At 36.3% G+C, this 27,734-nt stretch overlaps 1 protein-coding gene across 3 annotated transcripts in view; it reads right to left on the bottom strand.

The window, feature by feature from the left end:
• Nucleotides 1-2,259: 2,259 nt before the first annotated feature.
• The window catches only part of GPD2 (glycerol-3-phosphate dehydrogenase 2), a 138,807-nt gene continuing 113,332 nt past the window's right edge, over nucleotides 2,260-27,734 (bottom strand). For all 3 annotated transcript variants that reach the window (XM_058549003.1, XM_058549002.1, XM_058549004.1), the window contains exons 10-17: nucleotides 20,296-20,430; nucleotides 19,877-20,052; nucleotides 19,191-19,322; nucleotides 17,791-17,949; nucleotides 8,998-9,110; nucleotides 8,835-8,913; nucleotides 8,545-8,643; nucleotides 2,260-5,652 (exon numbers count right to left, since the gene is read on the bottom strand). In XM_058549003.1, the coding sequence (XP_058404986.1) occupies nucleotides 5,527-5,652; nucleotides 8,545-8,643; nucleotides 8,835-8,913; nucleotides 8,998-9,110; nucleotides 17,791-17,949; nucleotides 19,191-19,322; nucleotides 19,877-20,052; nucleotides 20,296-20,430 (1,019 nt within the window). In that variant the 3' untranslated portion in view covers nucleotides 2,260-5,526. The remainder of the gene's footprint in view (nucleotides 5,653-8,544; nucleotides 8,644-8,834; nucleotides 8,914-8,997; nucleotides 9,111-17,790; nucleotides 17,950-19,190; nucleotides 19,323-19,876; nucleotides 20,053-20,295; nucleotides 20,431-27,734) is intronic.

The following is a 27,734-nucleotide window of genomic DNA, read 5'->3' as shown; positions in this document are numbered from 1 at the left end:
AGGATGGCAAACGAATCATGGGATAAAATGAAATATTTCTCACTGTCATTTCAATGGATCTAAGATTTACAGCTTCTTAACTTGGATAGGAAAAACTCTGTATGCATAAAAATGAATTGTAAATCAATTAATGATGGGGACGAAAAACAAAGAAAATTGATTTTAAGCAAAGGAGAGAAAAATCTAAGCAACAAATATGAAGGGAGAAGTGGCTATTTACTCGAAGACCTTTGAAGGAAGGAGGTAGTAAAGAGGGAACTGCTTGCTTAAGAGAGGGCATTAAGGTCAGGTTAAAGAAAAGTGATATGTTGATCAAGCTTATTACATACAGATTGCTTAGACAAACAGAGGAAGGTAGCTTTTAAAACAATCAGATATGCCTAAATTGGATTTTTTTAAAAAACCACAAAAAAGTTAGACCTAGTTTTATAGTATAAGGTTAAAACAAATAAAGAAATTCCGTGACTATGAAAAAGCAGCCTCCAATTCAAGATTCCCCTTAACCAAAACTATTTTTTCATAAGAACCAGGGCTAAAAGAAAAAAAAAAATTTTTACACCTCCCAACTCCTTGAGACACCACATTGAAGGAAAGCTAGCAGCAGCCAATGAAGACAGTAACCTGGGCTCTACTGGCGTTATTGTACCTGGAAAATGAGCACAAAGAAACAGTTTAAGACACAAAACAGTGGTCATGAACAGGTCAGAAGCTGGTAAAACCAGTCGTACCACATGCCATGCTCTCAAAAAAAAGGTGGGTACCATGAGACTCAATCCTCCTATCTCTTCCACTGAAACATGATAGATTACCTACGACTGTAGGATACATACCTTAACTTCCATAGATTCAAGCAACTCCAATCTGACCACAGTTAACTAACAGGGAACCGATGGTAGGGGTTGACTAAGAAATGTAATTTGATGCGATGTGTGGAGAAAGAAGATGGCCTTGATAATTTTGCTTAGATCAAAGAAATCTTATTATTCTGGATCAGGTATTTAACAAAAATGCAAAGATATTTATTGAGTTTTGCAAAGGGCCCACAACTTTCTTGGCACAGGATCTGCGGAACTATCTCTGGTGTCATCGTGGCTCACATACATCATGTTATGTGCATGGATTTCACAAGTTTGGTAGCTAATTAGAGACCTAAAATGCAAAGTAGAGGCACAAAACACTCATCAACTCCATCTCCTATACAGAAATTCTCTCATTATGAGGGTACCACATCAATTTAACATTTCTGTTGTTTCCTTCCTTCATAAGTCAAATGTCATCAGGTGAAATTTGACACCAGTGATAATGCAGTGTTGACAAAGACTGTAAAATACTGATGTTAGTATCTATTTCCCTTTTTTTGATTACCATAGATTTTATACATTTCAAAAATTGGGAGCAATGTATTTTGACAAATTTTATGTTGACAAATTTTAAAGTGCTATAAAATTTGATAAGCTAGATCAATGAACAATGTTTTGAGCTGCTATAATATTTTTTTCCAGGCACTGAACAAACAGTTCATTGTTACAAGCCTGTCTGGGAGCCATTACTTTGGGGTATCTGTACAATTTCAAAGAACCTTCAGAAGCTCACTCTTGCCTTTGAGCATGCAAAACCAGGAGAAGTGCATCTAAACCACAAATGGAGAATATGCTCCATATATGTGTGTAAATTAAAACCAATAAAATAACATGGGCATTATAAAATTTGTGTTAAAACTGATAACAGCTTTACTGATTTACTGACAATGAAAATATATAGCATTTTTTCTGTCAGAGCATTTATCAACACTTGGCAACCCTGCACTAACTTGACATGTGAGATGATCAAAATGGATTATGTAATCTTTCCCATTCATTTCTATTGATTTTAGTTATGATAAAATTCATCAGTGTGCCTGGGAACGCTGAGGCTGAAAGGCTCTGGTTGACAAAAAAAAAAGGAAAGGAAAAAAAGAATTCAACAGAGTTGTAATAGGATGGATGTGATTTTAGAATAGGATTGCACAAATACAGAAGTCATGACCTAAAGGCTCCAGCAACAAATTAATATAAATAATTCTGGCAGTCTCATAAAATTACATCTGTCTATGCAGAGATTCACTTTTGAGAGAAAATTACAAAATTTCCAAATAAAAGAATTAATGTGTAAGTGCCATTAAAAATATAGTGTGTGAAAATATTTTCAAACTTTTTGGTAAATTTCAATAGTAATCAAAGTTATTTCTGACTGCAGGTAACATCAAAATGCCAGCAAATGGACCATTTTAATCAGTTTTATTGATTCATGCTTTCAGTTCCTATTCAGTTAAAAACAAGGCACATTAAATACAAGCTCTTATTGCTCTATAAATGCATGCAGCTCATTCTGTATATCAAAAGTAATAAATAATGGCGATAAAACACCAAGACAGTTATAAAAACAACAACCCAGCCTCAAACATAGTATTTAACAGTCCAATCTAGAACAATAACCCAACACAATACATAAAAGTGCCACATATGAAAACATGCAGTGTGTATATTCCCTACAGTACTGGGCTTAAACTTGATGTTCTTTAAAAACACAATAGGGCTTTTTAACTCCCTCAAAAGGGTTGACAAGAAGCAAAACAGTGCAAATTATAGCATCATTGACTTCAATATAATCACATTCGTATGCCAAAAATCTTTACAAATACATAAAAATGAAGGAAATAAGATCAATGATCATTCATACAGTATGGTTAGTAAAAGTTAGAATAAAATTTTTGTTGTACAAAAGAGTAAGCTACATATTTTGAAAAAGACAAAACAAAGCTAGAAACGGAAGCAGAATAGGAAGCATGCATTTAATTGTAGAATCCCTAAAGTTACACTCAGGATCAGTTGATTGAAAGCAAGAATATTACAAACAGCATGATGGATATGAGGCAGATGACCTGGGCTTCACAAATAATCCAGACTCATCACTGTTGTTATGACCAGGGTAGGGACTATTTAAAGGAGCATCCTGGTCTCTACCACAGATGGGGGTTCCTTCACCCGAAACCCCTTACAGGCTCTTGAAAGAAATCACTTGACGATAAAAGACAATCACTGCACACTCCACCCCCACTCCAACAGAATCATCTAATATGATGTTTATATGAAAAGAAAAAAATTCTTTTGTGCTTGGAATAGGTTTTGAAGGGGCTTATTCCTCCATTTCTTTTCTCTTTCTCTGAGATCAGGTAAAGAAGCTGTACAAGTTTAATTAAGAAGTTACAGAAAAATGTGGGGATGCTTTATTCACAGTAAAGTCTTGGAACCAACTCATTTCCAAGACCAGTCTCTGGGATTGGTAAAGGAGCGTATGTTTTAGAATTAGCAGATTTTAAGCAAAAGCAGATATGCTCAAAAGAGGAAAAGTGCACTTTTCTTTGTCCTTAAAAGAACTTCACTCATAGCAAAGCGTGCACAAACAACGCCTATTTTACAAATACAGCTCTGCCCAGGCCAGTCAGGGTATAAGCCCGGTGCCTACTGCAAGGCATTCAGGGAGGATATAAGTCACCGTTCTCTTGCTCTAACTAGAAAAAGGGAGAGAAAGAGAGAGAGAAAGAGAGCACAAATGTACTATACTGTGATACATCATCTATGATGTTTTAAAGGACAGCTCTTCTATCTATTGTGTCACTTGGTTCTAAACAGTGAAATCTATTATCTTGATAGAAAAACATTAAATTACAAAGCCACATGCTTCCATTATTAAAAAATAAAATAAAAGCCAGTGTAAAAATTTCACACCTTGAAAGAAGAAAGTTCACAGTGATACCTGGGAGCATCATTTGCCCTGTTTTAGGTTTTCCTTTAGGAAGTGGCAAGTCTAAACTTCATTTAAAAACAACATGAATTAAGATGCTATCTGAACTGTTTGCCTCAGAGGTGAGAGTAGGGGCTTAGGGGACTGAAATTCCAGTGTTTATATTATGACACACAGGTTCACACTCCACTTGAATGAGGCATAAATACATCTTACAATGTCGACATAAATAGAAATAACGGCACAAAAGTGTTTTATGTACCGGTTTAAAATACTAAGACCCGAAGTCTGCACAATGAAAACCTGACACTAAATAAAGGGTTACATTTCCTATTACATACACAACTTGATCTTAAAAAACAAAAAAGTAGGCAGTTAATTTCACAAGAAGAAGCATAATGAATAAATATTCAGATGACTGGTTAAAATGCCACCAAAATATTGCAAAAGCATACCAAACTGGCCCTTTAAATTCAATACATCATTTGTTAAATTCAACGCAGATTGATTTCTATTTTTGTTGTGTGTCTTTATGTGTGTGTGTTGGGGTGGGGGATGTGTGTGAGTGTGTGTTGTGTGTGGTTTTCTTTTTGGTTGATTGAGAAATTTTCCATTGAGTACAGAAAGAGAAAGGCTTTAAGCAACCACAATGACCTTGAATATTGCAGCATTGTGCCTTTTTACAAATAATTATAACTAAAGTTAACTAAAGGCTATTTCTATCCTCTTTTACTATTTACCAATACTTCCAAAAAATGATGCAATAAACTAAGCAAAATAGGCTATGTTTGACAATCTCACATGCTCCAAGATTTAGGATTTGGGGATTGAAAACTGTGCTATCATATGTGGATATATAAACACAGGTTTTTAATCCTTAAATTTATTACTACTGTAAAGATTTGAGAAATTTAGTCTCATCCCATTACATACAACTTGCCACTTACACGCTGGTTTTAAAGTAAAAAAAGCAAGGATCTTCCTGGCAACTATAATAGTCAAAGAAAAACCAGCAGTGACTGGAGAAAAAAAAATGAATTGCTGAGATGAAACTATCACTGTAGCTCCCAGCAAATGTCAGTGCTATCCTTATCTTATACCTGTGATTCTGGAAGCTTTCAGAGTTTCTCTTTGAGACTCACTCCTGTAACCGGATCTAAACTTTTTCTTCCCACTCCAGTTCTTCCAGTCATGCTCTAGATATAAAATTGCACAACACTGTTTGGATGAGGAAGGAAGACAAGCTGGAGAAAGAAGGGGCTGAGAAGTCTCCAGAAACACTATCATTTCAATAGGTCACTCCCCATTCAATTTCTTTTAAGAACAAACACTATCTACAAGCTTAATGTCCAGAGCTTTGTACATGTCACAAAATTCTTCTAGCTGCTTCTTTCCATTTCTGCCAAAATATTCTGCCTCTAGAACTAATTTAGAATAAATGAAAAAATAAACAAAAAGGAAGCATGTCCAGTCTAACAGGTCACAAAATGGATGCAAAAGATTAAATCATTGTGCCTTCAAAATGAGAAAAAAAGATAAAATATGCTTTTTAGAAGCTAGATTGAATGGCAAATACAAATAAAGGGTATACATCGACATCCTAAAGCTTTGGAATGTGTCCCAGTGTTAAAAAAGGCAGCTATCCAGATCCACTATTTTGGAGTGGTGTGAGTCATCTCTGGTTGTTGTTACATGATGCTTTGCTGTTCCTATGTTTGTTGGCTGTGGATTTACTGCTCAGACTCACAATCCTCCACAACTTCGGTCCACCGGAATGGGAACTCTTCTGTCCAGGTTCTCTTCTGCAGTTTTCATTAGTATAGCAAGCCGGCTTCCAGACACCCTTCCTTTTTGAATAGCACTCATCAGCTTAAAGAGAAAATAGGCAACAGATTCAGAAGGCAGGCCAGCTCACTCTCTTCCTCATGGTATTTTCATGGTTACTTTTGGAGCAGGAAGAGGTAATTAAGTGCTCCATCAAAAACCATAGCAGGTACTACAGCTCGAACAAGAAGAGTAAAATTTTTGAATGTTTCAGAAGGTGGGGAAGGGGCTGGTATTCTACCACTGCTGCAAAAACTACTCCTATCTAGCAAATGAGCCTGCCTTTAAATGTAAATCAAATGTATCACTTTTTGCCCCTTAATGCGTGCAGGGCACAGATTTTTTTAAGCAACTCAAACATTAGATTTTTAATGCCATTTAAAATTCTTAAAAAAGAATCTCAGGGATTGAACAAAGACAAACCATGACCTATATTTAACTACTCTTTTTTAGTGTTACTGTACTTGACAACTTCAAGTCCCCTAAATCCAAATTCCTTAAAGACTTTTTAAAGTAATTTACATTTAAGTCCTTGAAAATGGACCCAGAGATCTACCTTAAGAATTAAAAGCACTCCACAGCCCAGATTTTAGCTAATTCACTTTTATCCAATGGATAAAATCAGAATTAGTTTTGAAATTACATGCAGTCAGCGGGCAAAGGCCTTTAATCTGGAAGGCACTTTGCAATTATGAGCATGGGGATTTTTTTTCCTTTTCAAGTTGATGTGGTTTTAACGATTTGCTTTTCTTGATCTCACTTCCCCAATCTTTTTTATTTATTTATTTTTAAAAGAACTGATTTAGCCATTCATCAGAAATATATATATATAAACTCTCAAAATATTTTTAGAGTTATAGTTTTTAGCCTACAGAAATACATTTCTTAAAAATGAATGAGTCAGAGGCATCTACCAAGGGGCTGGATCAGAATTTCATGACCTTATTAAAAGCTGTTTCACAAGCTATTGCTTATTAGAGATGGACTCCTACATACAGAAGTGTCATTAGAGCCCAAATCTAAAAATAAAGTCATGTAACCATGCAATATCTATAGTGATCCTTCCACGAGGATTATTGAAAAAACATATCTATATTCAAAAAGGTGTTTAATGGGATCAAGTGAGCTCTTAATCTTCAAAAAAGGAAAATATTTTATTTAAAAAAAACCTGAAAATATACTACTTTACATCTGATGAACACTGTAATGTTAAGAATGCTGACATCTAAAGACAGAACAATTGATTGTGTATTGTTTTGTCTCTGATTCCACGAAGGCCTTCAAAGTTTATCAGAGCCAACTAAACTGGTAGAGCTAGAGTTTTTTTTCTTTATCCATAAAAATTATATGATGTACTAACCTTTAAAAATTCAAAGTTTTCTTTAAACATTACTTGTATCTCGAAACCGTATTACAAGAAAAAAATAACATTTGAGTGTGAATATATGTCATAAGAAATACAATCAGCACTTTTTAGTTGAAAATTACACTGTGTATTTGTACTTAAGTAGAAGCATGAACAGTCTCTTCCATTTAGAATTGGACAAGAAATACTCAATTATTAAAAAACTACAAGAAAACCTGCAGACGGTTTAAATTAACTATTTTCTATGTTTAACTCTATTGCACTCAAAAAAATTACTTAAAACCCAAACCACATAGCATGTCTATAAAATTAGATTCTTATTGTTTCTAAAACCCCACATTTTTCAACCCTAAATGCTTATTTACAATACTCACGAAATGAAGCATGAGCTATCTCTTTGAAGAAAAGTTTTTTAAAATCTTGAAACAAACAATATAATATTCTCAAGAAAAAAATTAGATAAAAAATGTATGAAATGATTTCTAATTCCCAAGCATAAATTTTAAACTCAATTTAAAACGTGCACTTAGTTAAACAATAAGCTAAGGAACTAAACATTCTTTTTTGTAATGCTGGACACAACCTGTGAAAATTTTCTGCATTTAGATTCAACAATGCTCTTATCTGCAGCTCATCTCCAGAGAGACAATTACCATTTCCTTTGCCTTGATCTTGTTTGTTTAACTTGACACAGCGAAGAAAAGGCTGACATTGACCAAAATCCCCAGCACTAATTTATTTCATGTTCAGCATTCATCATTGCCATGGTGCAAGCAAGACCTGGCATTCATTTGAAATACCTGCCCAAGAAGCACTATAGAAAAAACCTAGCTGCTTGGAAGCCAATACATTCTTTATATGATCGGAGTCCTATGGACAGCTACAAATAATGTGTGGGTTTGTGGAATTCTTTTTTTTAAGGAACTTTTAAGGAATGATGTGTAACATCCAGTTTGAAGTTAAAGTAACAAAATTTACTTCCTTCATGGTTATGATTAAACAATTGAGCCTTGGTAAGTAGAAAATTGGAAATAGAAATGCTTGAATTATGTGGTCTTGATCCCAGAAAACAGGTTTTCTTTCTTTTGCTTTTCAGGCTCTTTATAATGTAAGAATATAATAATTACATGTCAGGTTCTCAAGTGAATATGATTCTCAAATGAATACAGCTACGACTTTTTTAAACTTTCTCCATAAAAAATTACTTTCCACATTAGGAAGATTGTGTTGCCTCTTTTGAAACAGGTAAAAAATGGTCCGGCAATGGTATTCCATGGCATACTTTTTTAAAAAGCACACTTCTTAATCAGCCTTTTGAGTCATAATTAATTTGGATTTAATCTAAATAGTCCAACATAATAGAATGTGTCTATAAAAAGAAAGAAAAAGAACATGGACCACGTAGAGCCTTATCTTTGAGGGCAGACATATCAGTCTTTGCTGGCTTCAAGCCTTCTTCTTTTTCAGAATGAAGTGACAACCATGTGGACTTAAAAACCCACTCTTGAACATCCATTGACAACCAAAAGATAAAAAGCAAATACACTTGTTTCCTTTCACCCACAACTCACCTGCAAAAATTCATTGAGTTCAACCTGTCCATTTTTGTTCAAATCTACTTCATTCAGAATTTCATGTAGTGTATTTTCATCCATTTGGACATTGATACTCTAAATAAAGGGAAAGCCAAAAAATAATGAGGTTTAATTAAATATTATGCATATCCTTTTATTAATGTCACCAACCTTTCAAAAATTAAAAGAGAAATATTACTCATAGACAGCTCTAAATGAGAAAAAGTTATGTAATATAATCTTTACATTCTTCTGCTATTAAAGATATTGAACCAAAAAAATATTACCTCTAATACACGCTGAACATCAACAATGGTAATAAAGCCCTTTTGGTCTGCATCAAACTTATGAAATCTCTTCTTATACCTGGAACACAACATTGAATAATGGAAAAATATACTTACATGGGTGAAGATAAAAAAGAGGGATACAGAAACTTATTAGAAGTACCTGTCAATGTCTGAAGGCAGTAGGCTAATTTCAGAGCGATCTGTTAACTGTTCTGATCGAGATTTATAGCCCATTTCATAATACAGAAATTTCCTGGCTGTTTCAAGTTCCTCCTAAAACACAGACACACAAGTTCAAAGATTTATGGAAAGAATTATTGATTTGTTTTTCTCCTCTTGGTTTTCTAAAAAGAAGCTCATCCTCACTTTTCTGACCAGCACAATTTTTTATTTCTTCCAGTTTTATCAAAGTAGAATTTATCTTCAATAAAATTCACCTAGTTTAGGTATACAGTTTGATGGACACTCTACCACAGCCAAGATGTAGAACATTTCTATCACCCTAATAAGCTTCCTCCTGTGCATTTGCAGTCGATCCCTTCCCCCGACTTCTAGCTCCAGGCAACCACTGATCTGCTTTTCCTCACCAGAGGTTTGCCTTTTCTAGAACTTCATATAAAAAGGTTCATGTGGTCTTTTGTGTTTGACTGCTTTCACATAGCACAGTGATTCTGAGATTCATTCATGTTGTTGCATGTTTTAATATTTTGTTTCTTTTTACTGCTGAATATTCTTCCACCGTATTGACTAGCAAAATCTACAGGACCAAATCCCTGTGGTTTGGTGACAAAAAAGAAACTAAAAGTGAAGAAGATATCTAGGACTTGAACAACGACTACAATGTGTCATGCAGTACCAAGACAGACATCACGGGATTAGCTATTCTGAAATTTTGTCACTAGAATGCTGATAGTTGGGTGGCAGTTACAGAGTCATGAGAAGAAACAAACTATCCTGAATAGTTACTTTTCCTGTTTTCCAATGTCCTCAGCCTCACTTGATACTAACTGTTGCTGAGAAACTGTCTTTCTTAGTTTTCATGTCAGTCTCCCAATTAAGAACTTCCAAAATGACTCTATTATGTTGTATATTGTTCACAAATATCACCTTCCCCCCTTTTGTGTATATATATATATATATATATATATACACGCTTCTCCCCCCATAAGTGTACTTCTCAACCCATTGATGTGAGCTTAGACATGTGATTTACTTTGGCTAATGGAACATGAATGGATATGATATACGCCATTTTTAAGTAAAAGCTTTAAAATCAACTGCACAGTTTTGCTTGGCCTCTCTTGCTCTTATGCCATGAGAAGGGTATGAATCATAGAGATTTGAAGCCAGTCTGGAATACAGAGAAGAGCCACAGCAGCTAACATGCAGCCTTCAGGTAACATGAGTGAAAAATAAGTGCTTGCTATGGTAAACCAATGAGATTTTGAAGTTATTTGTTATATAGCATAAGCTAGAAAAAGCTCACTAATACAAGTCTTAAATTCCCCAGACTTCCCATCAGAGGATCTTAGTAAGTCAATTTGTAGACCCAAATTCTGGTCTGCAGAATAGTGCCAGTGCAAAGTGAAACAAGGAAAATAAAACTTTGGTACATACACCTGCATGAAATGTGTTTATATGTCTTTGCTTATATCAGTGACAAGCCCCTTTGCTCCTTTTTTTGGGGAAGATAAACTTTTTTCCTGAAATTATTTACTTCCTACTTTCCTTTCTCTTAGGAGAAATACATATATATGATATATATTTAAATATAAATATACAAATAAAATATATATTATATTTATATTTTTTTTTAGCTGAGAGAATTTTTTAGTATTCCTAACTTTTTATTCTTCTTTAATGCTCTTACATAGCAAAATAGAAAGTTAGGAATGCTAAAAAACTCTCTCAGCTAAAAATATAGCTACATACAAAATATATAATATATATTATAAAAATATATTATATATATATATACACACACAATATGCATAAGGTATACATAAAATTCTATGTGAAGTTACCAAGGGCATTCTTCGCTGGTAGATTACTCTCTTCACACAAGAAAATCTATTAGTTATAAATAAAATTATTGTTTCTACTGCACCAATTTTGCCCAGCCATTTTCTACAAAACTAGTTCAAGATTCATTTCCTAGGAAACACCATCTCTGATGTTCCCTCCAAGAATAAGCTCTTCCTCAATTCATGCCCCTTCATTACCTGCATAATTTACCCATACTCCATCAAGCAAGGGATCACAGAATTTCAAAGCTGGAAGGGATTTTTCCCTGGAAGTCACCCAAGGTACCTCCCTAACCCCACATTTCCTTTACAACATTCCAAAAATGGAAGCATGAGGTCTTCGTCTAAAGAATTCTAGCAATGGGGAAGGAACTCAATAGTCCTGAAAGTAGCCCACGAAGAGATGGCTCCAACTGCTGAAAAGTTTTATATTGAGATTAAACCCATCTCTTTGCAATTCCTCCAATTTGTTTGGGATTAGTAAAACTTTCCATGGTAACGGTTTTTAAAGTCTAATTTTTTTTTCTGTATCACAGCACAACAAATATTTAAAGGTAGTATCATGGGCTTTCCTCCTTAGAAATTTTCTTTAAGTCTAGAACTACTCTTCTGATAAGACATTATTTCAAATCCCTACACCCTGCTGGACAATTTCTTCCAAACCACAATTGGTCTGTCATATAACACAATTACCAGAACAAAACACAATACTTCAATTTCTCAAAAATTAAAAATAGAAGTACCATGCGATCCAGCTATCCCACTACTGGGTATTTATCCAAAGAACTTGAAGTCAGCAACTTAAAGAGATTTATGTATCCTTATGTTTACCGCAACACTATTCACAATATCCAAGACATGGAAGCAACCCAAGTGCCCATCAACTGATGAATGGATAAAGAAGATGTGGTATATATACACAATGGAATACTACTCAGCCATAAAAAGACAAAATAGTGCCATTTGCAACAACGTGAATGGACCTTGAGGGTATTATGTTAAGCAAAATAAGTCAGACAGGGAAAGACAAACACCATATGATTTCACTCTACGTTAAGATAAACAAACACATGGATAAGGAGAACAGATTAATGGTTACCAGAGGGGAAGGGGGTGGGGGCAGGGTAAAAGGGGTAAAGGGGCACATATGTATGGTGATGGATAAAAACTAGACCATTGGGTGTGAGCACGATGCAGTCTATACGGAAACTGATACATGACAATGTACACCTGAAATTACACAATGTTATAAACCAATATGACCTCAATAAAATAATAAAATAAAATACAATACAATACTCCAACAGAGATCTGGCAAATACCTAGAAAAGAGGAACTATCAGCTTCATCAGTCTAGAGGTGTGATTTCTATTAAGGCTGCTTAAGATTGCAATTGCTTTTGGGGGCAGCCACTTTTAATTGTTATGCATCCACAGTTAACAAAAACCATATTTCTTTTTCACATGTGCTACTGTTAAGCCCTGTCAAATTTATCGTGAATGGATGGAGTTGTTTTTCTACTTAATGCAAGGTTTGCCATTTATCTCTATTAAATTATACCTAACGAAATTTCACCCGTTGCTTCAATTTGTCATCAAACATTCACTCTCCTTCCAGTTTCTTATTATTGGTACACCAAAAATGCATGCTATCAACATTATAATCTAAGCCCTTGAACCAACATAGGCTGGGTCAAGACCAAAGACAGAGTCCTCCTGACCTGCTACCAGAGACTTCTCCTGAGGCCAACAGTGATCATTTGACTGGTTATAAATCCACCAATTTTAAAAAGATATCGCATGGGCCTTCATAAAATGCTTTATGGAATCCAAATATATTATGTCTATAACATTTCCCTGATCTAACAATCTTGTTGCTCTTTCTGAAAAGAAAATGAGACGGATGAAACGATTTTTTCTAAATGATTCCTTACCAGTTTCCAGTGATTACTACTTCTTGCTAAATGCTGATAAAATAAACTTAAAATGCCATAATCTAGAAAACTACCCAAGATCAATGTCAAAACCACTGGTTTACAGGTTATAAACTATATTTTTCTCTTCTTTCTCTTTTTAGAATTTGGTACTACATTTTGCGCCCCTTCTGTCTTCTGCTTCTGTTCCTATTTTTTAAAGCTCAACAGTAGTTAAATAAATCCCATCTGCAAATTCTCTGAGTACCCTGAGGTATCATTTTTCTGCATTGACAGACAAACTCATTTAGAGCAGGCTCCTATTTGAATATCTGTTTCCTCTAACCAATATTTATTTTGCTCTTTTCACACTGAAAATCATTCTCCTTGACCAAAAAGAAAAGAAAGAAAAACAAATTGGTATTAAACTGTGAGTGGAAAAGTTCTCCCTTTTCTCCAGTATTCAAGAATATGGTGCCAGTCACCTTAAGCAATGATCTAGGTTAGGCCTTACTTGCATTCTTTTCAATTTTTAAGCTATTTTGGTGTTCTTGGCATTTTTTCCAACACTCAGCCCATTCCTGATACTATTTGTGTGTCTCCATGTTATTCCTGGATACCCTTTCATTGTTGAGCACTTATCTTGCATCTATTTTAAATTTGTTGTTTATCAATTTGCTTTGTTCAGAGTGGCTCCATTTCTTCACTAGCTTCCCTTTTTCCCTCTTCATTGGAACTGATTTTGAAAGAATTTCTTTTGGTGAGACTCTTTCAATCTACTTAAGCGGTCTTCTCTTTCAAGTCTCTCAATGAAATGTATGTTTTGTCTGAAGGTTATAAAATCTACCTTATCAAATACTCTGGCAACATTGCCCTAAATACATCCTAAGCAGTACTAGTCTCCCTCCTCTCCAGCCCTTCCAGAAAGTGAGAGTTGGCTCTGTCTCTGAATAAGTTCCCTTTTGGAAACTCACAATTCACATAAGCATTTTGAAGGTGCCAAATTATCTGCACAAAAAGAAAATGGTTTCATTTGTTTAACTCAGAATTTCCCAAACTCTTTTGACCATGTAGTCTTCTTTTGATGTGGCACACAATTTGGCAATGTCCCCTTCTCTAAATGTCTCCACCAACTCCTCTCAACCCCCAACTCCCCTAGACAACGCCTTCTCCCCTAATCTGTTCTTCTAAGTTGATTGGATTTGGTCTTGAGTTCTCTAAATCTTTCTCTAAATTTTGGAAAATACATATACATTTCTAAGGTATATACGAGTTGTAACCACTCAATTAGATTTCAAGATCCTTGAAACTATGAGCCATTTATTATTCCTTGAAAATATTTGGTATAATGCTCAGTATACGAGTCACTCATTAAGTATTGACTGGTAAAAACACACACAATTCATCTACAGAGAGTTATTTATCACCTTGTTCCTCTTTCACTTTTGCAAGTTAAATAATCCCAGTGCTTTTAACCTTTTCTCAGAAGTCCAGCTTTCTAACCTTTAATTCTTTTTCCCCCCTCCTTTGTTCTCTCTAGACTGTCCACAGTGCTCATTAATACTCCTATACCTCAGATACTGAGTAACAACTTTAGGTCTTTTATTTCTGTTGCTTTGTTGAGGGGGATGGAAGAATATTTCTGAGTACATAAATCTGCTCGTAAAATTTGAATGCAAGTTAAATCTAGTTTCCTCGGGAGGGCCGAACACAAGCAGTTTACAAAATTTTCTTTCTCCTTCCTACCTCCTACAGCCTGAATTCCTGGCACAAAATATCTTCCTGCATATTCAAATTATTTCAACCATAATTTTTACAGGAACACATTATCCCCAATCCTTGTATATGGTAAAAATGATTGGCAGTAGCGCAGGAGTAAGCTTCCTTCTTGGGTTGCCTCTGTATATAGCTTTAGTTGATCAAACCAAAACTCAAACCTGGAAGAGCTGTAGACCAGATATGCCAATGCAGAGCACACAGGGCAGGGTGGGGAAAGCATATGCTCTGCGATCAGAATACCTGGTTTCAATTCTAGCTGCACAATTTATTAGCTGGATGAACTCTGACTGGGACTGACTCCCTGAGCCTGTTTCCTCAACTATAAAATGGGGGTAAAGGTTATGCTTGACAGAGTTGTGCTCATGATTAAGGAACTCTTGTCAACCAGTGATATCCACCATCAGTATAGCACATACACTGCATTAAAATTACTAGAGGAGATTTTTTTTTTATATAATTTTATTTATTTTTTCCCCCAAAGCCCCAGTAGATAGTTGTATGTCATAGCTGCACATCCCTCTAGCTGCTGTATGTGGGACGCCGCCTCAGCATGGCCCGAGAAGCAGTGCGTCGGCGCGGGCCCGGGATCCGAACCCAGGTCGCCAGTAGCGGAGCACGTGCACTTAACCGCTAAGCCACGGGGCCAGCCACTAGATGAGAATTTTTTAAATGGAGGGCCATGGTTTCACCCCTGAAGACTCTGACTCTGATAGTCTAAAGTTAAGCCTTGAAATCGGACCTTTTTCTCAACATTTCCCAGGTGACTGTGATATGATATTCCCATCTTTGGGAATATACACCAGAATGAGAATGCTTTAAGGACAGGACCTATGCCCAATCCTTCCATACAGCCTCAGCATATGACATACATGCTCAATAATGTTCATTCACTCATTCAACAGACATTTATTTAGGGCCTACTATATGCCAGGCATTGAGGGAACAGAAATAAAACAGATCACGTCCTCTCCTTTGGGAAGCTTATTTCCTGGAGAAGAGACAGACAAGAAATAACAAACAACTAAATACATGGTACGTCAAATGCGAATAGATGCTAAAGAGAAAAATAAAGTAGAGAAAGGGGTAGAAAATGCCATTCGGATTGGCGGAGGGGGGAAGTTGCTCTTTTATTCAGCCCAGTTAAGGAAGGCCTCTCTAGAGTAGAGACTAGTTGGAAGTAAGGGAGTCAGCCACGAGGATACTTAAGAAAAACGTTCCAAGCAGACAGATCAGCAGGGCTTGAATAAGGAAAAGCGAGTTGATCCACGGTCTGGACGGGAGTGAATGAAAGGTAAGAAAGATGGGGGGATCACAGAAGTGGTGGCCAAACAACCGAGGGCCTTGTAAGCCACTGTAATGACTTCAGCTTTACTCTGAGTAGAAGAGAGGGTGTTTTAGCAAAGGAACTGTTAAGTACTAGTCCTCATCTTACTATACCTATCAGCAGCATTTGATGCGGTAGATTACTTTCCTCTTCTTGAAATACTTTCTTTCTAACCTTCTGAGTCACAACTCTCTCTTAAGTCTTCTCACGCCTTCTCCAATCTCACTATCTATTACTTTCTCTTTCTCATTGATTCTTCCTTATCTCCCCAACTTCTAAACTTTGGTGTGCTCCAGGCTCAGTTTCTGGACCATTTGCCATTGTCTAACTACATGAACTCCCTATATGATCTCATCCAGTCTATGGCTTAAATACCAACTCAAATTTATATATCCACTTCAGACCTCTTCTCTGAATTTCACATTGACATATTCAGTGGTGTGCCTTACTCTTAATAGAATCACTGAAATTGCTAAAGCAGGGACACCAGTTTGGGGGAGGGAAGTTATAATAATAACCCATTTAAGAGATGCTGGTAGACTGAATTAGGGTGACAGTAGTTGAATGTGTTAAGAAAGGGTTGAATTCAAGCCATTATTTGAAGATAAAGATAAGGTCTGCTGATGTATTTAGATCAACTATGATACTATGGTTTAGGTCTAAGCAACCAAAGAGTAGAATAGCTATTTATGACATGGAGAGGTTGGTAGTAGTAGTAGTTTGGGGGAGGTAAGACGAGATCCAAGAGAGATGGTGCTATGGACTGAATTGTGTCCCCCAAAATTCATATGTTGAAGCCCTAACCTCCAATGTTATAGTTTCCGGAGATGGATGCTTTGGGAGGTAACTAGGTTTAGGTGAATCTTGATGGGATTAGTGCCCTCATAGGAAAAGACCAGAGAGCTTTCTCTTTCTCTCTCTTTATCTCTCCTCCAGCAGGCAGCTGTCTGAAACCCAGGAGGAAGGCTTTCACCAGAACCCAACCATGCTGGCACCCTGGTCTCAGATTTCTAGCCTCCGGAATTGTGAAAAATAAATGTCTGTTGTTTAAGCCGCCGGGTCAGTGATATTCTGTTATAGCAGCCCGAGTAGACTAAGACAAGTGGTGTTCCAGAAAGTATTTCAAGAAGGAGGGAGGAATCAACTGTGTCAATGCTGCTACTTGATTGGGTAAAAAGAGGACTGAGAGTTGACAAGTATATTGAACAACATGGAGGTTATTGGTGAGAGCTTGACCAGAGCTACTACAGCAAAGAGGCAGCGAAAGAGCCTAAATGGAATGGGTTCAAGAAAGACTAGGGGGAAAGGAACTGAATCAATGAATACAGAAAGTATTTTTTGAATAAATACATGAAAATGCTTTTGCATATCACAATAGTTTGGTTTAATTAAAAATCATGAAGACCTTGTGTTCATTACAACAAGATGTATATGTGGGCATCTGAGCATCACTGGCTTTCTTTTTTTAATTTGGATATAAATCTAAAATTTCAAATGACACAAATCAATAAGCATTTGGTGGTCAGGCAGTAAACCACTGTTTCCTACCAAAGGCAAATTTGCAGGAGTGTGAATTTCACCGTAGAATACATTCTAAGAGTGTTTTCAATGAAAACCAGAAAAAGTTCTACCACAATCATTATCATCTTGCTTTTTCAGGAATTATGACCACGAATTTGAGAGCATTTTCCTACAAGGGATTTTCCAGAAACAACCAACACATTCTGGTACAAGAATATCTTTCCAGTTTCCTAAATGCTAGCAATATTAAAAACACACACATACAAAAATTGGCAAGAAATCTAAAGTCACTATCAAAAACTATGCCTCTACTAACTAAAACCAGCTTCTACTAACAGATCAGGACATTATATGTTTATAATGGGAACTGTGGTTTTAAAGACTTATATATACCTGTTTCTTATACTCATCCCAATTCAGTTCTCTGCCCATCAGTTCAACAATCCTGGGGAGGGCTTCCTCTGCTGCCTGGACATTCAGAAAGGCCAGGCGAGTGCGACGTGAAATCATATCCACTGCCGTGCAGGCGTACTCCTTAATTCCATATTTCACCTGAGTTTGAATTAAAGTAAAATTATGACTTTAGGTTTTTTTAAAAAAGAGGAAATAGAGTTTCACTTAAAAAAATTCATGATTAGGAAAAGTGACATTTTTCTTTACACATTCTGGTTCTTTAGCACGCATGAGACAAATAGTGACATCGCACAAGTTCCCCACCTGCCTGCAAAAGGAGGTTTGGAAGTTGTGACAAATTGGACAAGAGTTAATGCCTTCTTCCTGAGTAGAAACTGGCACAAACATGCAAATCGCATCACTTCTCATTTACCACCCAAAGTAATCACTTACCTCTTTACTTATACATAATATGGATGTTAATTTACATAGCTGAGTAGGCAAAGAACAAGTATTAAAAGGTTATGGTCTCATCTCTTTAGGCTCCCCAAAGTTTTCTGTCTCAGAGTTACCAGATGACAGAAGTCCTGCATTCAATCAACAAGCAAATGCTTACTGGACGCCCATGATTTAAGGTGAAGTGAATTATAAATAAATATAAAGCATGGCCTCTAGCCACATAAAATATGAAACCTTGTTGGGAAACAAAGCTTAAATCTTTGAGATGTTAAGTGTCAAAGCAAGATGTTATCAGGCAGCACATGAGTGGTACAAACTTGAAGAACTACAAGTTCACAAAAGGGGCAAACAACGTGAATTAACAAGACTCGGGATAGCTCCGTGGAGGAGAAAAAAATCCACATATTCTTTTATTGTTGCTACCACTATCAATATCACTTCAGAATTAAAATTAAAATTTTGTAAATGAGGGCCGGCCCTCATTAACCCACTTAGTGGTTAAGTGCGCGCGCTCGGCTACTGGAGGCCCAGGTTCAGATCCTGGGCGCGCACCGACGCACCGCTTCTCCAGCCCTGCTGAGGCCGCATCCCACATACGGCAACTAGAAGGATGTGCAACTATGACATACAACTATCTACTGGGGCTTTGGGGAGAAAAAAGGAGGAGGATTGGCAATAGATGTTAGCTCAGAGTCGGTCTTCCTCAGCAAAAAGAGGGGGATTAGCATGGATGTTAGCTCAGGACTGATCTTCCCCACAAAAAAAAAAAATAATAAAATTTTGTAAATGAAAGGATTTGTGCTGGGCAGGCATTTTTTCCCAGGTTTTAGCGGACATACTTTCACTAAAACTTAGCTATATGTAATTTTTAAAGATGGAAAATGAACAGATGAATGGAATCCCGTGGCAGACAGGAAATTCCCACGTGGCCATCCACATACCTCTGCTTCAATGTATGGAAATTCTGACACAAGACGCACTCCAACAATGGGCCACCTTTTTCCGGTCACACTTGCCATTTTGGCCACCTCAAAAGCCTTGTCACCATAGGTGGCGGCCAGATGCTGTGCCACCTAGGGATACAAAACTGTATTAGGTGGGTACTTCGAATATCAATAGTTTCTATTAAAAAGCAAAAAAGGTACTTGTTTATCTTGTCAGTTTTTTATAGCCTGTAACCAATAATTCTAGGAGAATATTAGATTTTGATTTTGTGGGAGGAACCCACTTGGGCTCCGAATGCTCAGGCAGCACCAACTCTATTCCACATGGATCCCTGCATCAGTGACTGATGAAGCTCCAACTTCATTCTGCTCCCGATATCACTTCTGAAGAACAGCCTTCTTTATGCTCGAGATAGAAATAATTTGGGAGCTCTGTCTGCTAAGAACAAACCACACAGACCCCAGATTTTAAAATGGAAACTAAAATGTACATTGCTTTTTAGGCAACTAAAGCAAAATATGATCTTTTTTTTTTTTTGGTTAGTTCACTTCCACAGTACGCAGACAGAAACAAACTGAGCAAAAGGAAACTCTAAATCAGGCAGGCCACATGGTTGCCGATTCCGTAACTGGAAACAGTGAGGTTAGGTAAAGAGCAAGATGATGTGGTAATGCACACCGACCTCACTTTCAAGTCCGTAATCCTGGACAAGCCGAATGTAGAGTGTGGGGCTCCAATCTTTGCCCCCTTGAAGGAAAAGCCCAACAGTTCTACTTGGTCCCGCTTTCAAATCATGGGTCTTGACGGCAGCATTTATGGTATCTTCTGCCATAGATCGGTAGGTTGTCCACTTTCCACCTACAAATAAATTGATAAATAATTCATTAGGTTACCATTCATTATTTTTCTTATAATTAACCATTTGTCAACTTATTAATAACAAAATTCACCTGTTGTTTATAACAAAGCAATGGTGTAAGACTTTACTCAGAATCATAAAATAAAATCCCTGTTCATTAGAGTTAAAAGAGATTCCAGTGTGACAATTTAACTCAGGCTCCTATCTAAAGTACACCCAAATAACAAGGTAACATCCCATACCTGCTATCGTGATGAGGCCGCTCTCACTGATGTCCACAACGTGATTTCGGGAGATGGACTGAGTATCTGCAGACTTGGGATCTGTCACAAGGGGACGAATACCGCTCCATGCTGCCAGGACATCCCCTCTTCTCACTATGAGGGATCAATGCCAAGGGTTAAGAGGATTACTCAAAGACATCTCAACAAAACTATGAAATAGTTACTAAGCAGGAAAGAGTTCACTAAAAAGAACACAGGAGTATGCACTTTAAAAGGGGAGAAAAGAATCCTTAAATATAAGCACTAAATGAGTAGATAAGTGCAAGAAAAACTCATGATGAATTATTTTGTGACAAAGATAATCTCCATTAAAAAAAGCAAAAAACTTGAAAATCACTGAAACCAGTACCAAAGAGGAAACAAAAGAAACAAATGTCAGCAACCTGGGACAATCTGGAATCGTTAAAAAGAACAATGACAAAGCAGAACCAAAACAAAAACAAACCAGTAGACTTATGACTTATTACATTTCCTCCTAGAATATATTTTGCTATCTCTTCTCTTATTAAACAAACAAGCTGTAACAGGATATTCTCCCTCCTCATCAACGCCAGCCTCTCAACAGCAGGCCTTGCCTTCCCAAAGCACTTGCCATACATATTTCACTTCATTTAATCTCACAAAGCCCCAGAGCATATTATTATTCTCACCATACAGATGAGATTGGAGAAGTGTAACCAACTCTTCCAAAGCAAACATCTTATAAGTGGTAGAGCAGTATCAGAACCCAGTTCTTTCTGACTTTCAAAGTCCATATTCTTACTCACTAAATTGTATTGTCTCTCAACTGTTGACAATTTCCATATTCTGTTCTTTTTCTTTTCTCATCCCATTATCTTTATGATCACCGTAAAAAAATAGGTACACAACACTTATGTTATAGAGTATGGAAGTTCTTTGAATATTCAAGATACCATGAAATTTTCCTTACTATCACTGACACAATACAATTACCCCCCATACCAAAAATTGAAGAAGTTTATAATAGAATTAGACAGCTGTTGCAGAGCACTCATTACTGACCTAAAAATGGCTAAACAGAGTAGCCTAGTTGTGGTTCCAGTGTACTATTAGCATCAAAGGCAAGACTCATGGGCAGAGCTTTCAGAATCTACTCTTTTTTCATCCAGATCAGCTTCAGGGAAGGCTTAGCTCTTTTCCTCTTCACTCTCCACATCAAGTTGCTGACCATGTGCACTAGTCCAATAGCTACCTAACGATGTAGACTGTGGGGAAGGTGAATGCTTACATAGTCTTGTTGCACTTACTTTGGTAAACCAGTTAATCCATCCATGGATAATAAAGAAGTAAGTGCAATTTGGTGTCAGCCATGACTTGGGTCATGTGTACCCCCTTTCTCCATCCTACTCCCACCATTACCCACATTGATGAAAAACTGACTGTATATAATCTTGAAAATATCAAGACAATGGGATAACTGGACATCTACACGCAAAAGAATGAAGTTAGACACTTACCTTTCACCATATACAAAAATCAACTCAAAATGGATGAAAAATCTATACATAAGACCTAAAACTATAAAACTTTTAGAAGGAAATAAAGAAGAAAAGCTTCAAGACATTGGATTTGGCAAAGATTTCTTGGCTATGACACCAAAAGCACAGGCTATAAAAGATAAAACAGACTTCTTCAAAATTAAAAACTTTTGTACATCAAAGACATTATCAACAGAATGAAAAGACAACCAATGCAATGGGAGAAAATATTTGCAAATCATATATCTGATAAGGGGTTAATATCCAGAATATATAAGAACTCCTAAAACTCAATAACTAAAAAAGACAAACAACCCGACTGAAAAATAGGCAAAGAATTTGAATAGATACTTCTCCAAAGAAGATATACAAATGGCCAATAAGCACATAAAAAGATGCTCAATATCACTGATAATTAGGGAAATGCAAATTAAAACCACAATGAGATACTTTATACCCATTGGGATGGATATTACAAAAAATTTAAAAACAGAAAATACCAATTGTTGACGAGCATGTGGAGATATTGGGATATCTTTGTGCATTGTTGATGAGAAGGTAAAATGGTGCAGCCACTGTGGATAACTATACGGCAGTTCCTCAAAAAATTACACAGAATTGTAATTCTGATCTAGTATGATCAGTAATTCCACTTCTGGGTACATACCCAAAAGAACTAAAAGCAAGGAAAATTTGTACACCCCTATGTTCACAGCATCATCATTCATAATAGCCAAAAGGTGGAAGCAACCCAAGTGTCCACCAAGAGATGAATGGATAAACAAAATGTGGTATATATATAAAACGAAATATTATTCAGTCTTAAAAAGTAAGGAAATTCTGACACACGCTACAACATGGATGAACCTTGAAGACATGTTAAGTGAAATAAGCCAGTCACAGAAGGACAAATATTGCATGATTCCATTTATATGAGATACCTAGAGTAGTCAAATTCATAGAGACAGAAAGCAGAATGGTGGTTGCCAGGGGGGTGTGGGGAGGGGGGAATGGGGAGTTAGTGTTTAACGAATACAGAGTTGGGAAAGATGAAAAAATTCTGAAGATGGTGGTGATAGTTGCACAAAAATGTGAATATATTTAATGTCACAGAACTGTATACTTAAAAATGGTAAAAATGATAAATTTTATATTATTTATAATTAAAAAAACCAAGACAAAAGGAAAAATTGACATAATTCAAGTCTCAGAAGATTAAGGAAATATTTTACATATTTTACAGAAGTATCAGGGCCTCTGCAAGCCCATATCATGCCCACACCTCAAACTAAAATACCTCATTCAGGGGAGCACAGTTTTGTGACGAGAGGGCACTCTGGATTTCAGATCTCACTCAGCCCTTGGTCGTGTGCCCTTGTACAGTGAACCTCCTATATATTTATACACAGCAGCCCCTGGAAAGTACTTAGATATACATCTAGCAGACTCTGTGTAAAGAGTCACAAAGACTTGTTGAAATGGTTGGAACAGTACCAAAGAAAAAAAAGGGCCTGACCAAGTATAGGGAAAAGACCCTGAAAGCAAGTTATATTGGATGACAGATAATCCCTCCATCTTGATCTCAAATTAAAAATAGATTTCTGGTAAGGATAAAGTCAACTAAGGTAAACCTGGCATATTTTAACATAGCTCCTTAAGGGCCACACTCTTAGCATGACTATAGTCTGAAAGAAGAGATTCCCATATACTGCTGCAGGAATGTTTAATCAAACCCATATCCAGACACTGTATCTGAAACAAAGCAGGAAGAACCATAATAAACTGGTGAGGAAAGCCTAAGGCTTATCGTCTTGTCAACCGGAGACCACAAGGGAGTCTCAATGCTGGGACTCCATTCCTAGATCTGCCCCTCTGATGTGTGCATTCTCTCAAATAGGTTTAATCCTGATGGCTTCCATGGGATGGGGGTTAATTCTTGCTTCACATAATTCCAAAAAAGTCTTGCACAACCTCAACACAAATCGTGCAATGTTTTAATCTTCACAAAAAGCCTAACTAGAAAATTACCACTATTTTCCATTAGAGTTCAAATAGCCCTCTGTGTCAAAAATAAAACTAAGCCAACCACTTAGAACGTCACTGTGGTCACCACAAAGCTGCCGAGTGTATCTGTGAAATTCCTTAGGTGGCCACGCTAATCAGGAATTTGGTTTCAACTCTTAAAGCTCTCTGACTAATTTTTTAAATTATTTGATGGAAAATTAGACTTTCTAGAGTAAATTTGAAGCATATGCAAATAATCTTTGTGGCAAATTCTTTACTTTTTCCGGTACAACAGGCAGAAAAATAAATCTGTGAAATTGTATCATCTGAAACAAAAACACCGAACTAAAACTTTCGAGTTTCTCCGTCATAAAGAACAATAAATCAAACTTTATGTATACTGATACCATTTTTAATCCTTACTCTTAAAATTGGGTACTCAAAAAGAGAAAAGAAAACACTACAAGGAAGAGTTCATAATGTGTTAGGAACTTTGTTTTGCTTGATAACTTAGCATTCAGCTTTTTAGCCTGAGAATTATCTCAGATGATTGTTGAGATTAAATTCATTTTAAAAGATACATTTAAGGATAATCAAATTTTAAATCATATTTAAAATATGAGTCAATCTTTACAGCCTGCAGGATTTTTATATTATTGGGTGGTTTGAATCAGGTTACCTATCCATTTTCTTCCAACCTTGAGATTTAATAATTTTTATGGATTATTCAAAATGCTATTTGCTGCTGAAGAATCAAGTGCCTGTACCTCTCCACCACTCAAATTAAGTAACAACCGGTGAGGGCGACAGGTAGAATCTATGTCCATAGGGCACAGCATAGCCAAATACATGAAACAAGAATTCTAACCTCTTGTATAAAAGACGGCAACTAACTGAACTAACAGGTTTGGCTCCTTAGCACCTCTTCACCCACCGTGGAAACCTTGTACACTGTTCAACAAAGCCAATTAAAGTTCTCTGAAGAGAGAGATTCAAAAGCAGTAGACAGCATAGAGAATCTGTTACTAATGCGTGGAACTGCTGCAGCCATACTGTAACCACAGGGGAAACAACGCCAGGATGAAGCATTGTTTCCCGTGTGGTTACAACTTGGAGAGTGGTAGAGCGAAGAGAAATAAGGGCCATGTGCTTTAGACATTGCTGAATCACTAAACTAACCACCTCTTGAGTCTTCCCATATCTAGAGCTCTTCTTTTACAAGAGGATACATTTCTTTATTTTATATAACAAAAAAATACAAATTCAATGACACTAATAAATTGAGTATTCCCTTCTCTAATGATATATATAAATACCCCTAGATTCTGTAGGGCAGCACTGTTCCATAAACTTTTCTGCAGTGATGGAAACGTTCTATGTCTACACTGTCCAATTCTCTGGCCACTAGCTGCATGAGGCCATTAAGCACTGGAAATATGGTTCATGTGACTGAGGAACTGAATTTCAAATTTTATTTAATTTTAACTAATTTAAATAGCCACATGATATGCACATGCATAGGCTGTGATATTGCACAAGGCAGTTCTAGAGTAAAAGCCCCCAAGTAGTAGATCTCGGATTTGTTGTGGTAGATCATCAAGCTGGGTACTTCTACCATGGCCACCTTGCCCACATCTCTAAAGGAGCCTCCTTTCTGTGAGATTTGACTGTACTTCCTCTGCTCATGAGAATACAATCTGCTCTAATAGCATACTTTCTACCACATACTTTACTGCCATAACATGTTCCATATTTATTATTTCAAAGTATCCTCCTCTCCTACTAATCTCATGAATTCAAAGAAATGAAAAATATTTTTCCTAAATTAAGAACGCTTTTCCTAAGAACACTCAAGTTCTTACCCGGAAATCATTTAGGTTGTAGCCAAGAGTAGGTAGTGAACATCACCTACTTTAACTCTCCATAGTATAATGTGTGAAGAAAATAAATCAACCCAAGGCTTTTATGCTTCAGAGCTCAAAGATTCATCTTGATCTTTCTGGTTCTCACACTGCCAGGAGAGCTAAACAAGATTTCATGACTGTTTCATCTTCCTCACCACGGTGAAAGTCTTCAATAATGTCAATTCTAATATTTCTCAACATCCCAAATACTATATCAAGTAGGGAGTCATGTATAGTGATCAATAAATATTAAGTGGCATATTAAAATATTCTCTGAACTTTTTATATCAAACATTCTTGCAGAGCTGACATTATAAAATCAAAAGCAAAAATATTTGGGCCTCTGAGCGAAAATGCTAGCCTTTATATAAGGTTTCTAATGACTATATATTTAAACAATTGGATATTCCCTTTCAAACTAAATGAACACTTTAAATAAAACAAGATGACAGGAATCACGTACTATTAAAGTTGAGAAAAATCCATCATTAAACACCACTTTTTAGAGTGGCTCACCCAGATGGCACCCAGTTGATTTTTTAAGTGTCACTTGCCCAGATGTTAAAAAACCTATGAGTACCTCCAGAGTGTATAAAAGTACTTGGAAATATTTTCAAAAGGATAGTGGAAAAATAAAATAGTCTTCCTACTATCATATTTGAGAATTATTTTCATCAGAACTCCAATAAATAATTCATTCAGGTTTTAGTATATATAATATACAAGGAGTAAAATATAAATAGTAAAGTTGAATAGAGATTTTTCACAGCTGGTTGAAAAGACTAAGTGCTATGTAATTGTTTGCAATTATAATTAATATTTTTACTCTTAAAAACTTGGCAAAACAAGTGTTTGTTATAAAAATTAATAGAAAATGAAGCCCACAGGAAGTGACAATTAAGAGCTAAAGGTGAGGTTTTGCTTCACATCAGTTATTTAGCCATATGTTTTGGGGTGTTCTTTCTCACGTTTGCCACCTTCAAAAAAATCAATAAAAAGCATGTGAAAATATCTAAATGAACACAGAGGAAACAGTGTCAGAAATCAATAGTTCTCCACCAGCATGTTTAACCTGCCGAAATGAAGTGTTAATCACAGAAATAAGATACCATATTACATTTATAAACTAATGAAACTAGAAAAGGCAAAGCGCGTGACACTATAATTAAACAGCTGGAAGACATCCAAGCCTGTGTAAGTTGATAACCCCGGTACAATTTTTGGCAGCAAAAATGCAGGTCTGCCGTGAGTTGATATGGCCAGCTCAGTTGTTAATTGAATAACAGGCAATCTATAAACACTACTAATTGCATATGTGAAAACCTGTGTACAACCAGAGACGCTGTCCAGAGAAGCACTCCAGAAAAACTACATGGAGGAAGCACTGGGCAAATCTTCTGTCTTTCTCAATTCACTTAAGTCATAGCTTAGTTTTGCCATGGCATCCTTCTGATCAACCTCTACACAGCAGACTTAATGATACACTTTTCAAAAGATCATTTTTCTTCCTAACCCAATACATGCCACCCAACTATCAATTACTCACTTCAGAAAAGAACAAACAAGTCATCTAGAAAATTCAGCCTGTGAATGGAAAGCTTTCTAAATCGTGAAAGAAGACATGGTCTTATTCCCAACAGGCAAAATGCTTTTCAGAATTGTTCTGACGCATTTTGCAGAAGTGTGGCAGCTGCTGTGAACAGCATGGAGTGTTAAGATTTGACACTTTTTTTTTTCTTAAGGATATAGCCATTTGGGGAGGCTCAGAAACTGTCGTAAGAATTTTACTTATTCATCCATTTAATAAATCCCTTTAAAATGATTATTTCAGCCCCGGTGAATGCCAAACATTTCAAAACTATTGCTCTAGGATCTAAATCAAATTTCTTATATTTAAATCTGTAGAGAAGAATGGCCCAAGGGACTAGTTAGGAAATATGAAAGATCCTCTAGTTTAACATTCAAATCCAAATAAGGCCAGTGGAGAGCA

Source organism: Diceros bicornis, chromosome 10 (genome assembly GCF_020826845.1).
Source record: "Diceros bicornis minor isolate mBicDic1 chromosome 10, mDicBic1.mat.cur, whole genome shotgun sequence".
NCBI classification, from domain to species: domain Eukaryota; kingdom Metazoa; phylum Chordata; class Mammalia; order Perissodactyla; family Rhinocerotidae; genus Diceros; species Diceros bicornis.
The sequence above is the reverse complement of the archived record's forward strand: the minus strand, read 5'-3'. Positions and strand labels throughout refer to the sequence as shown.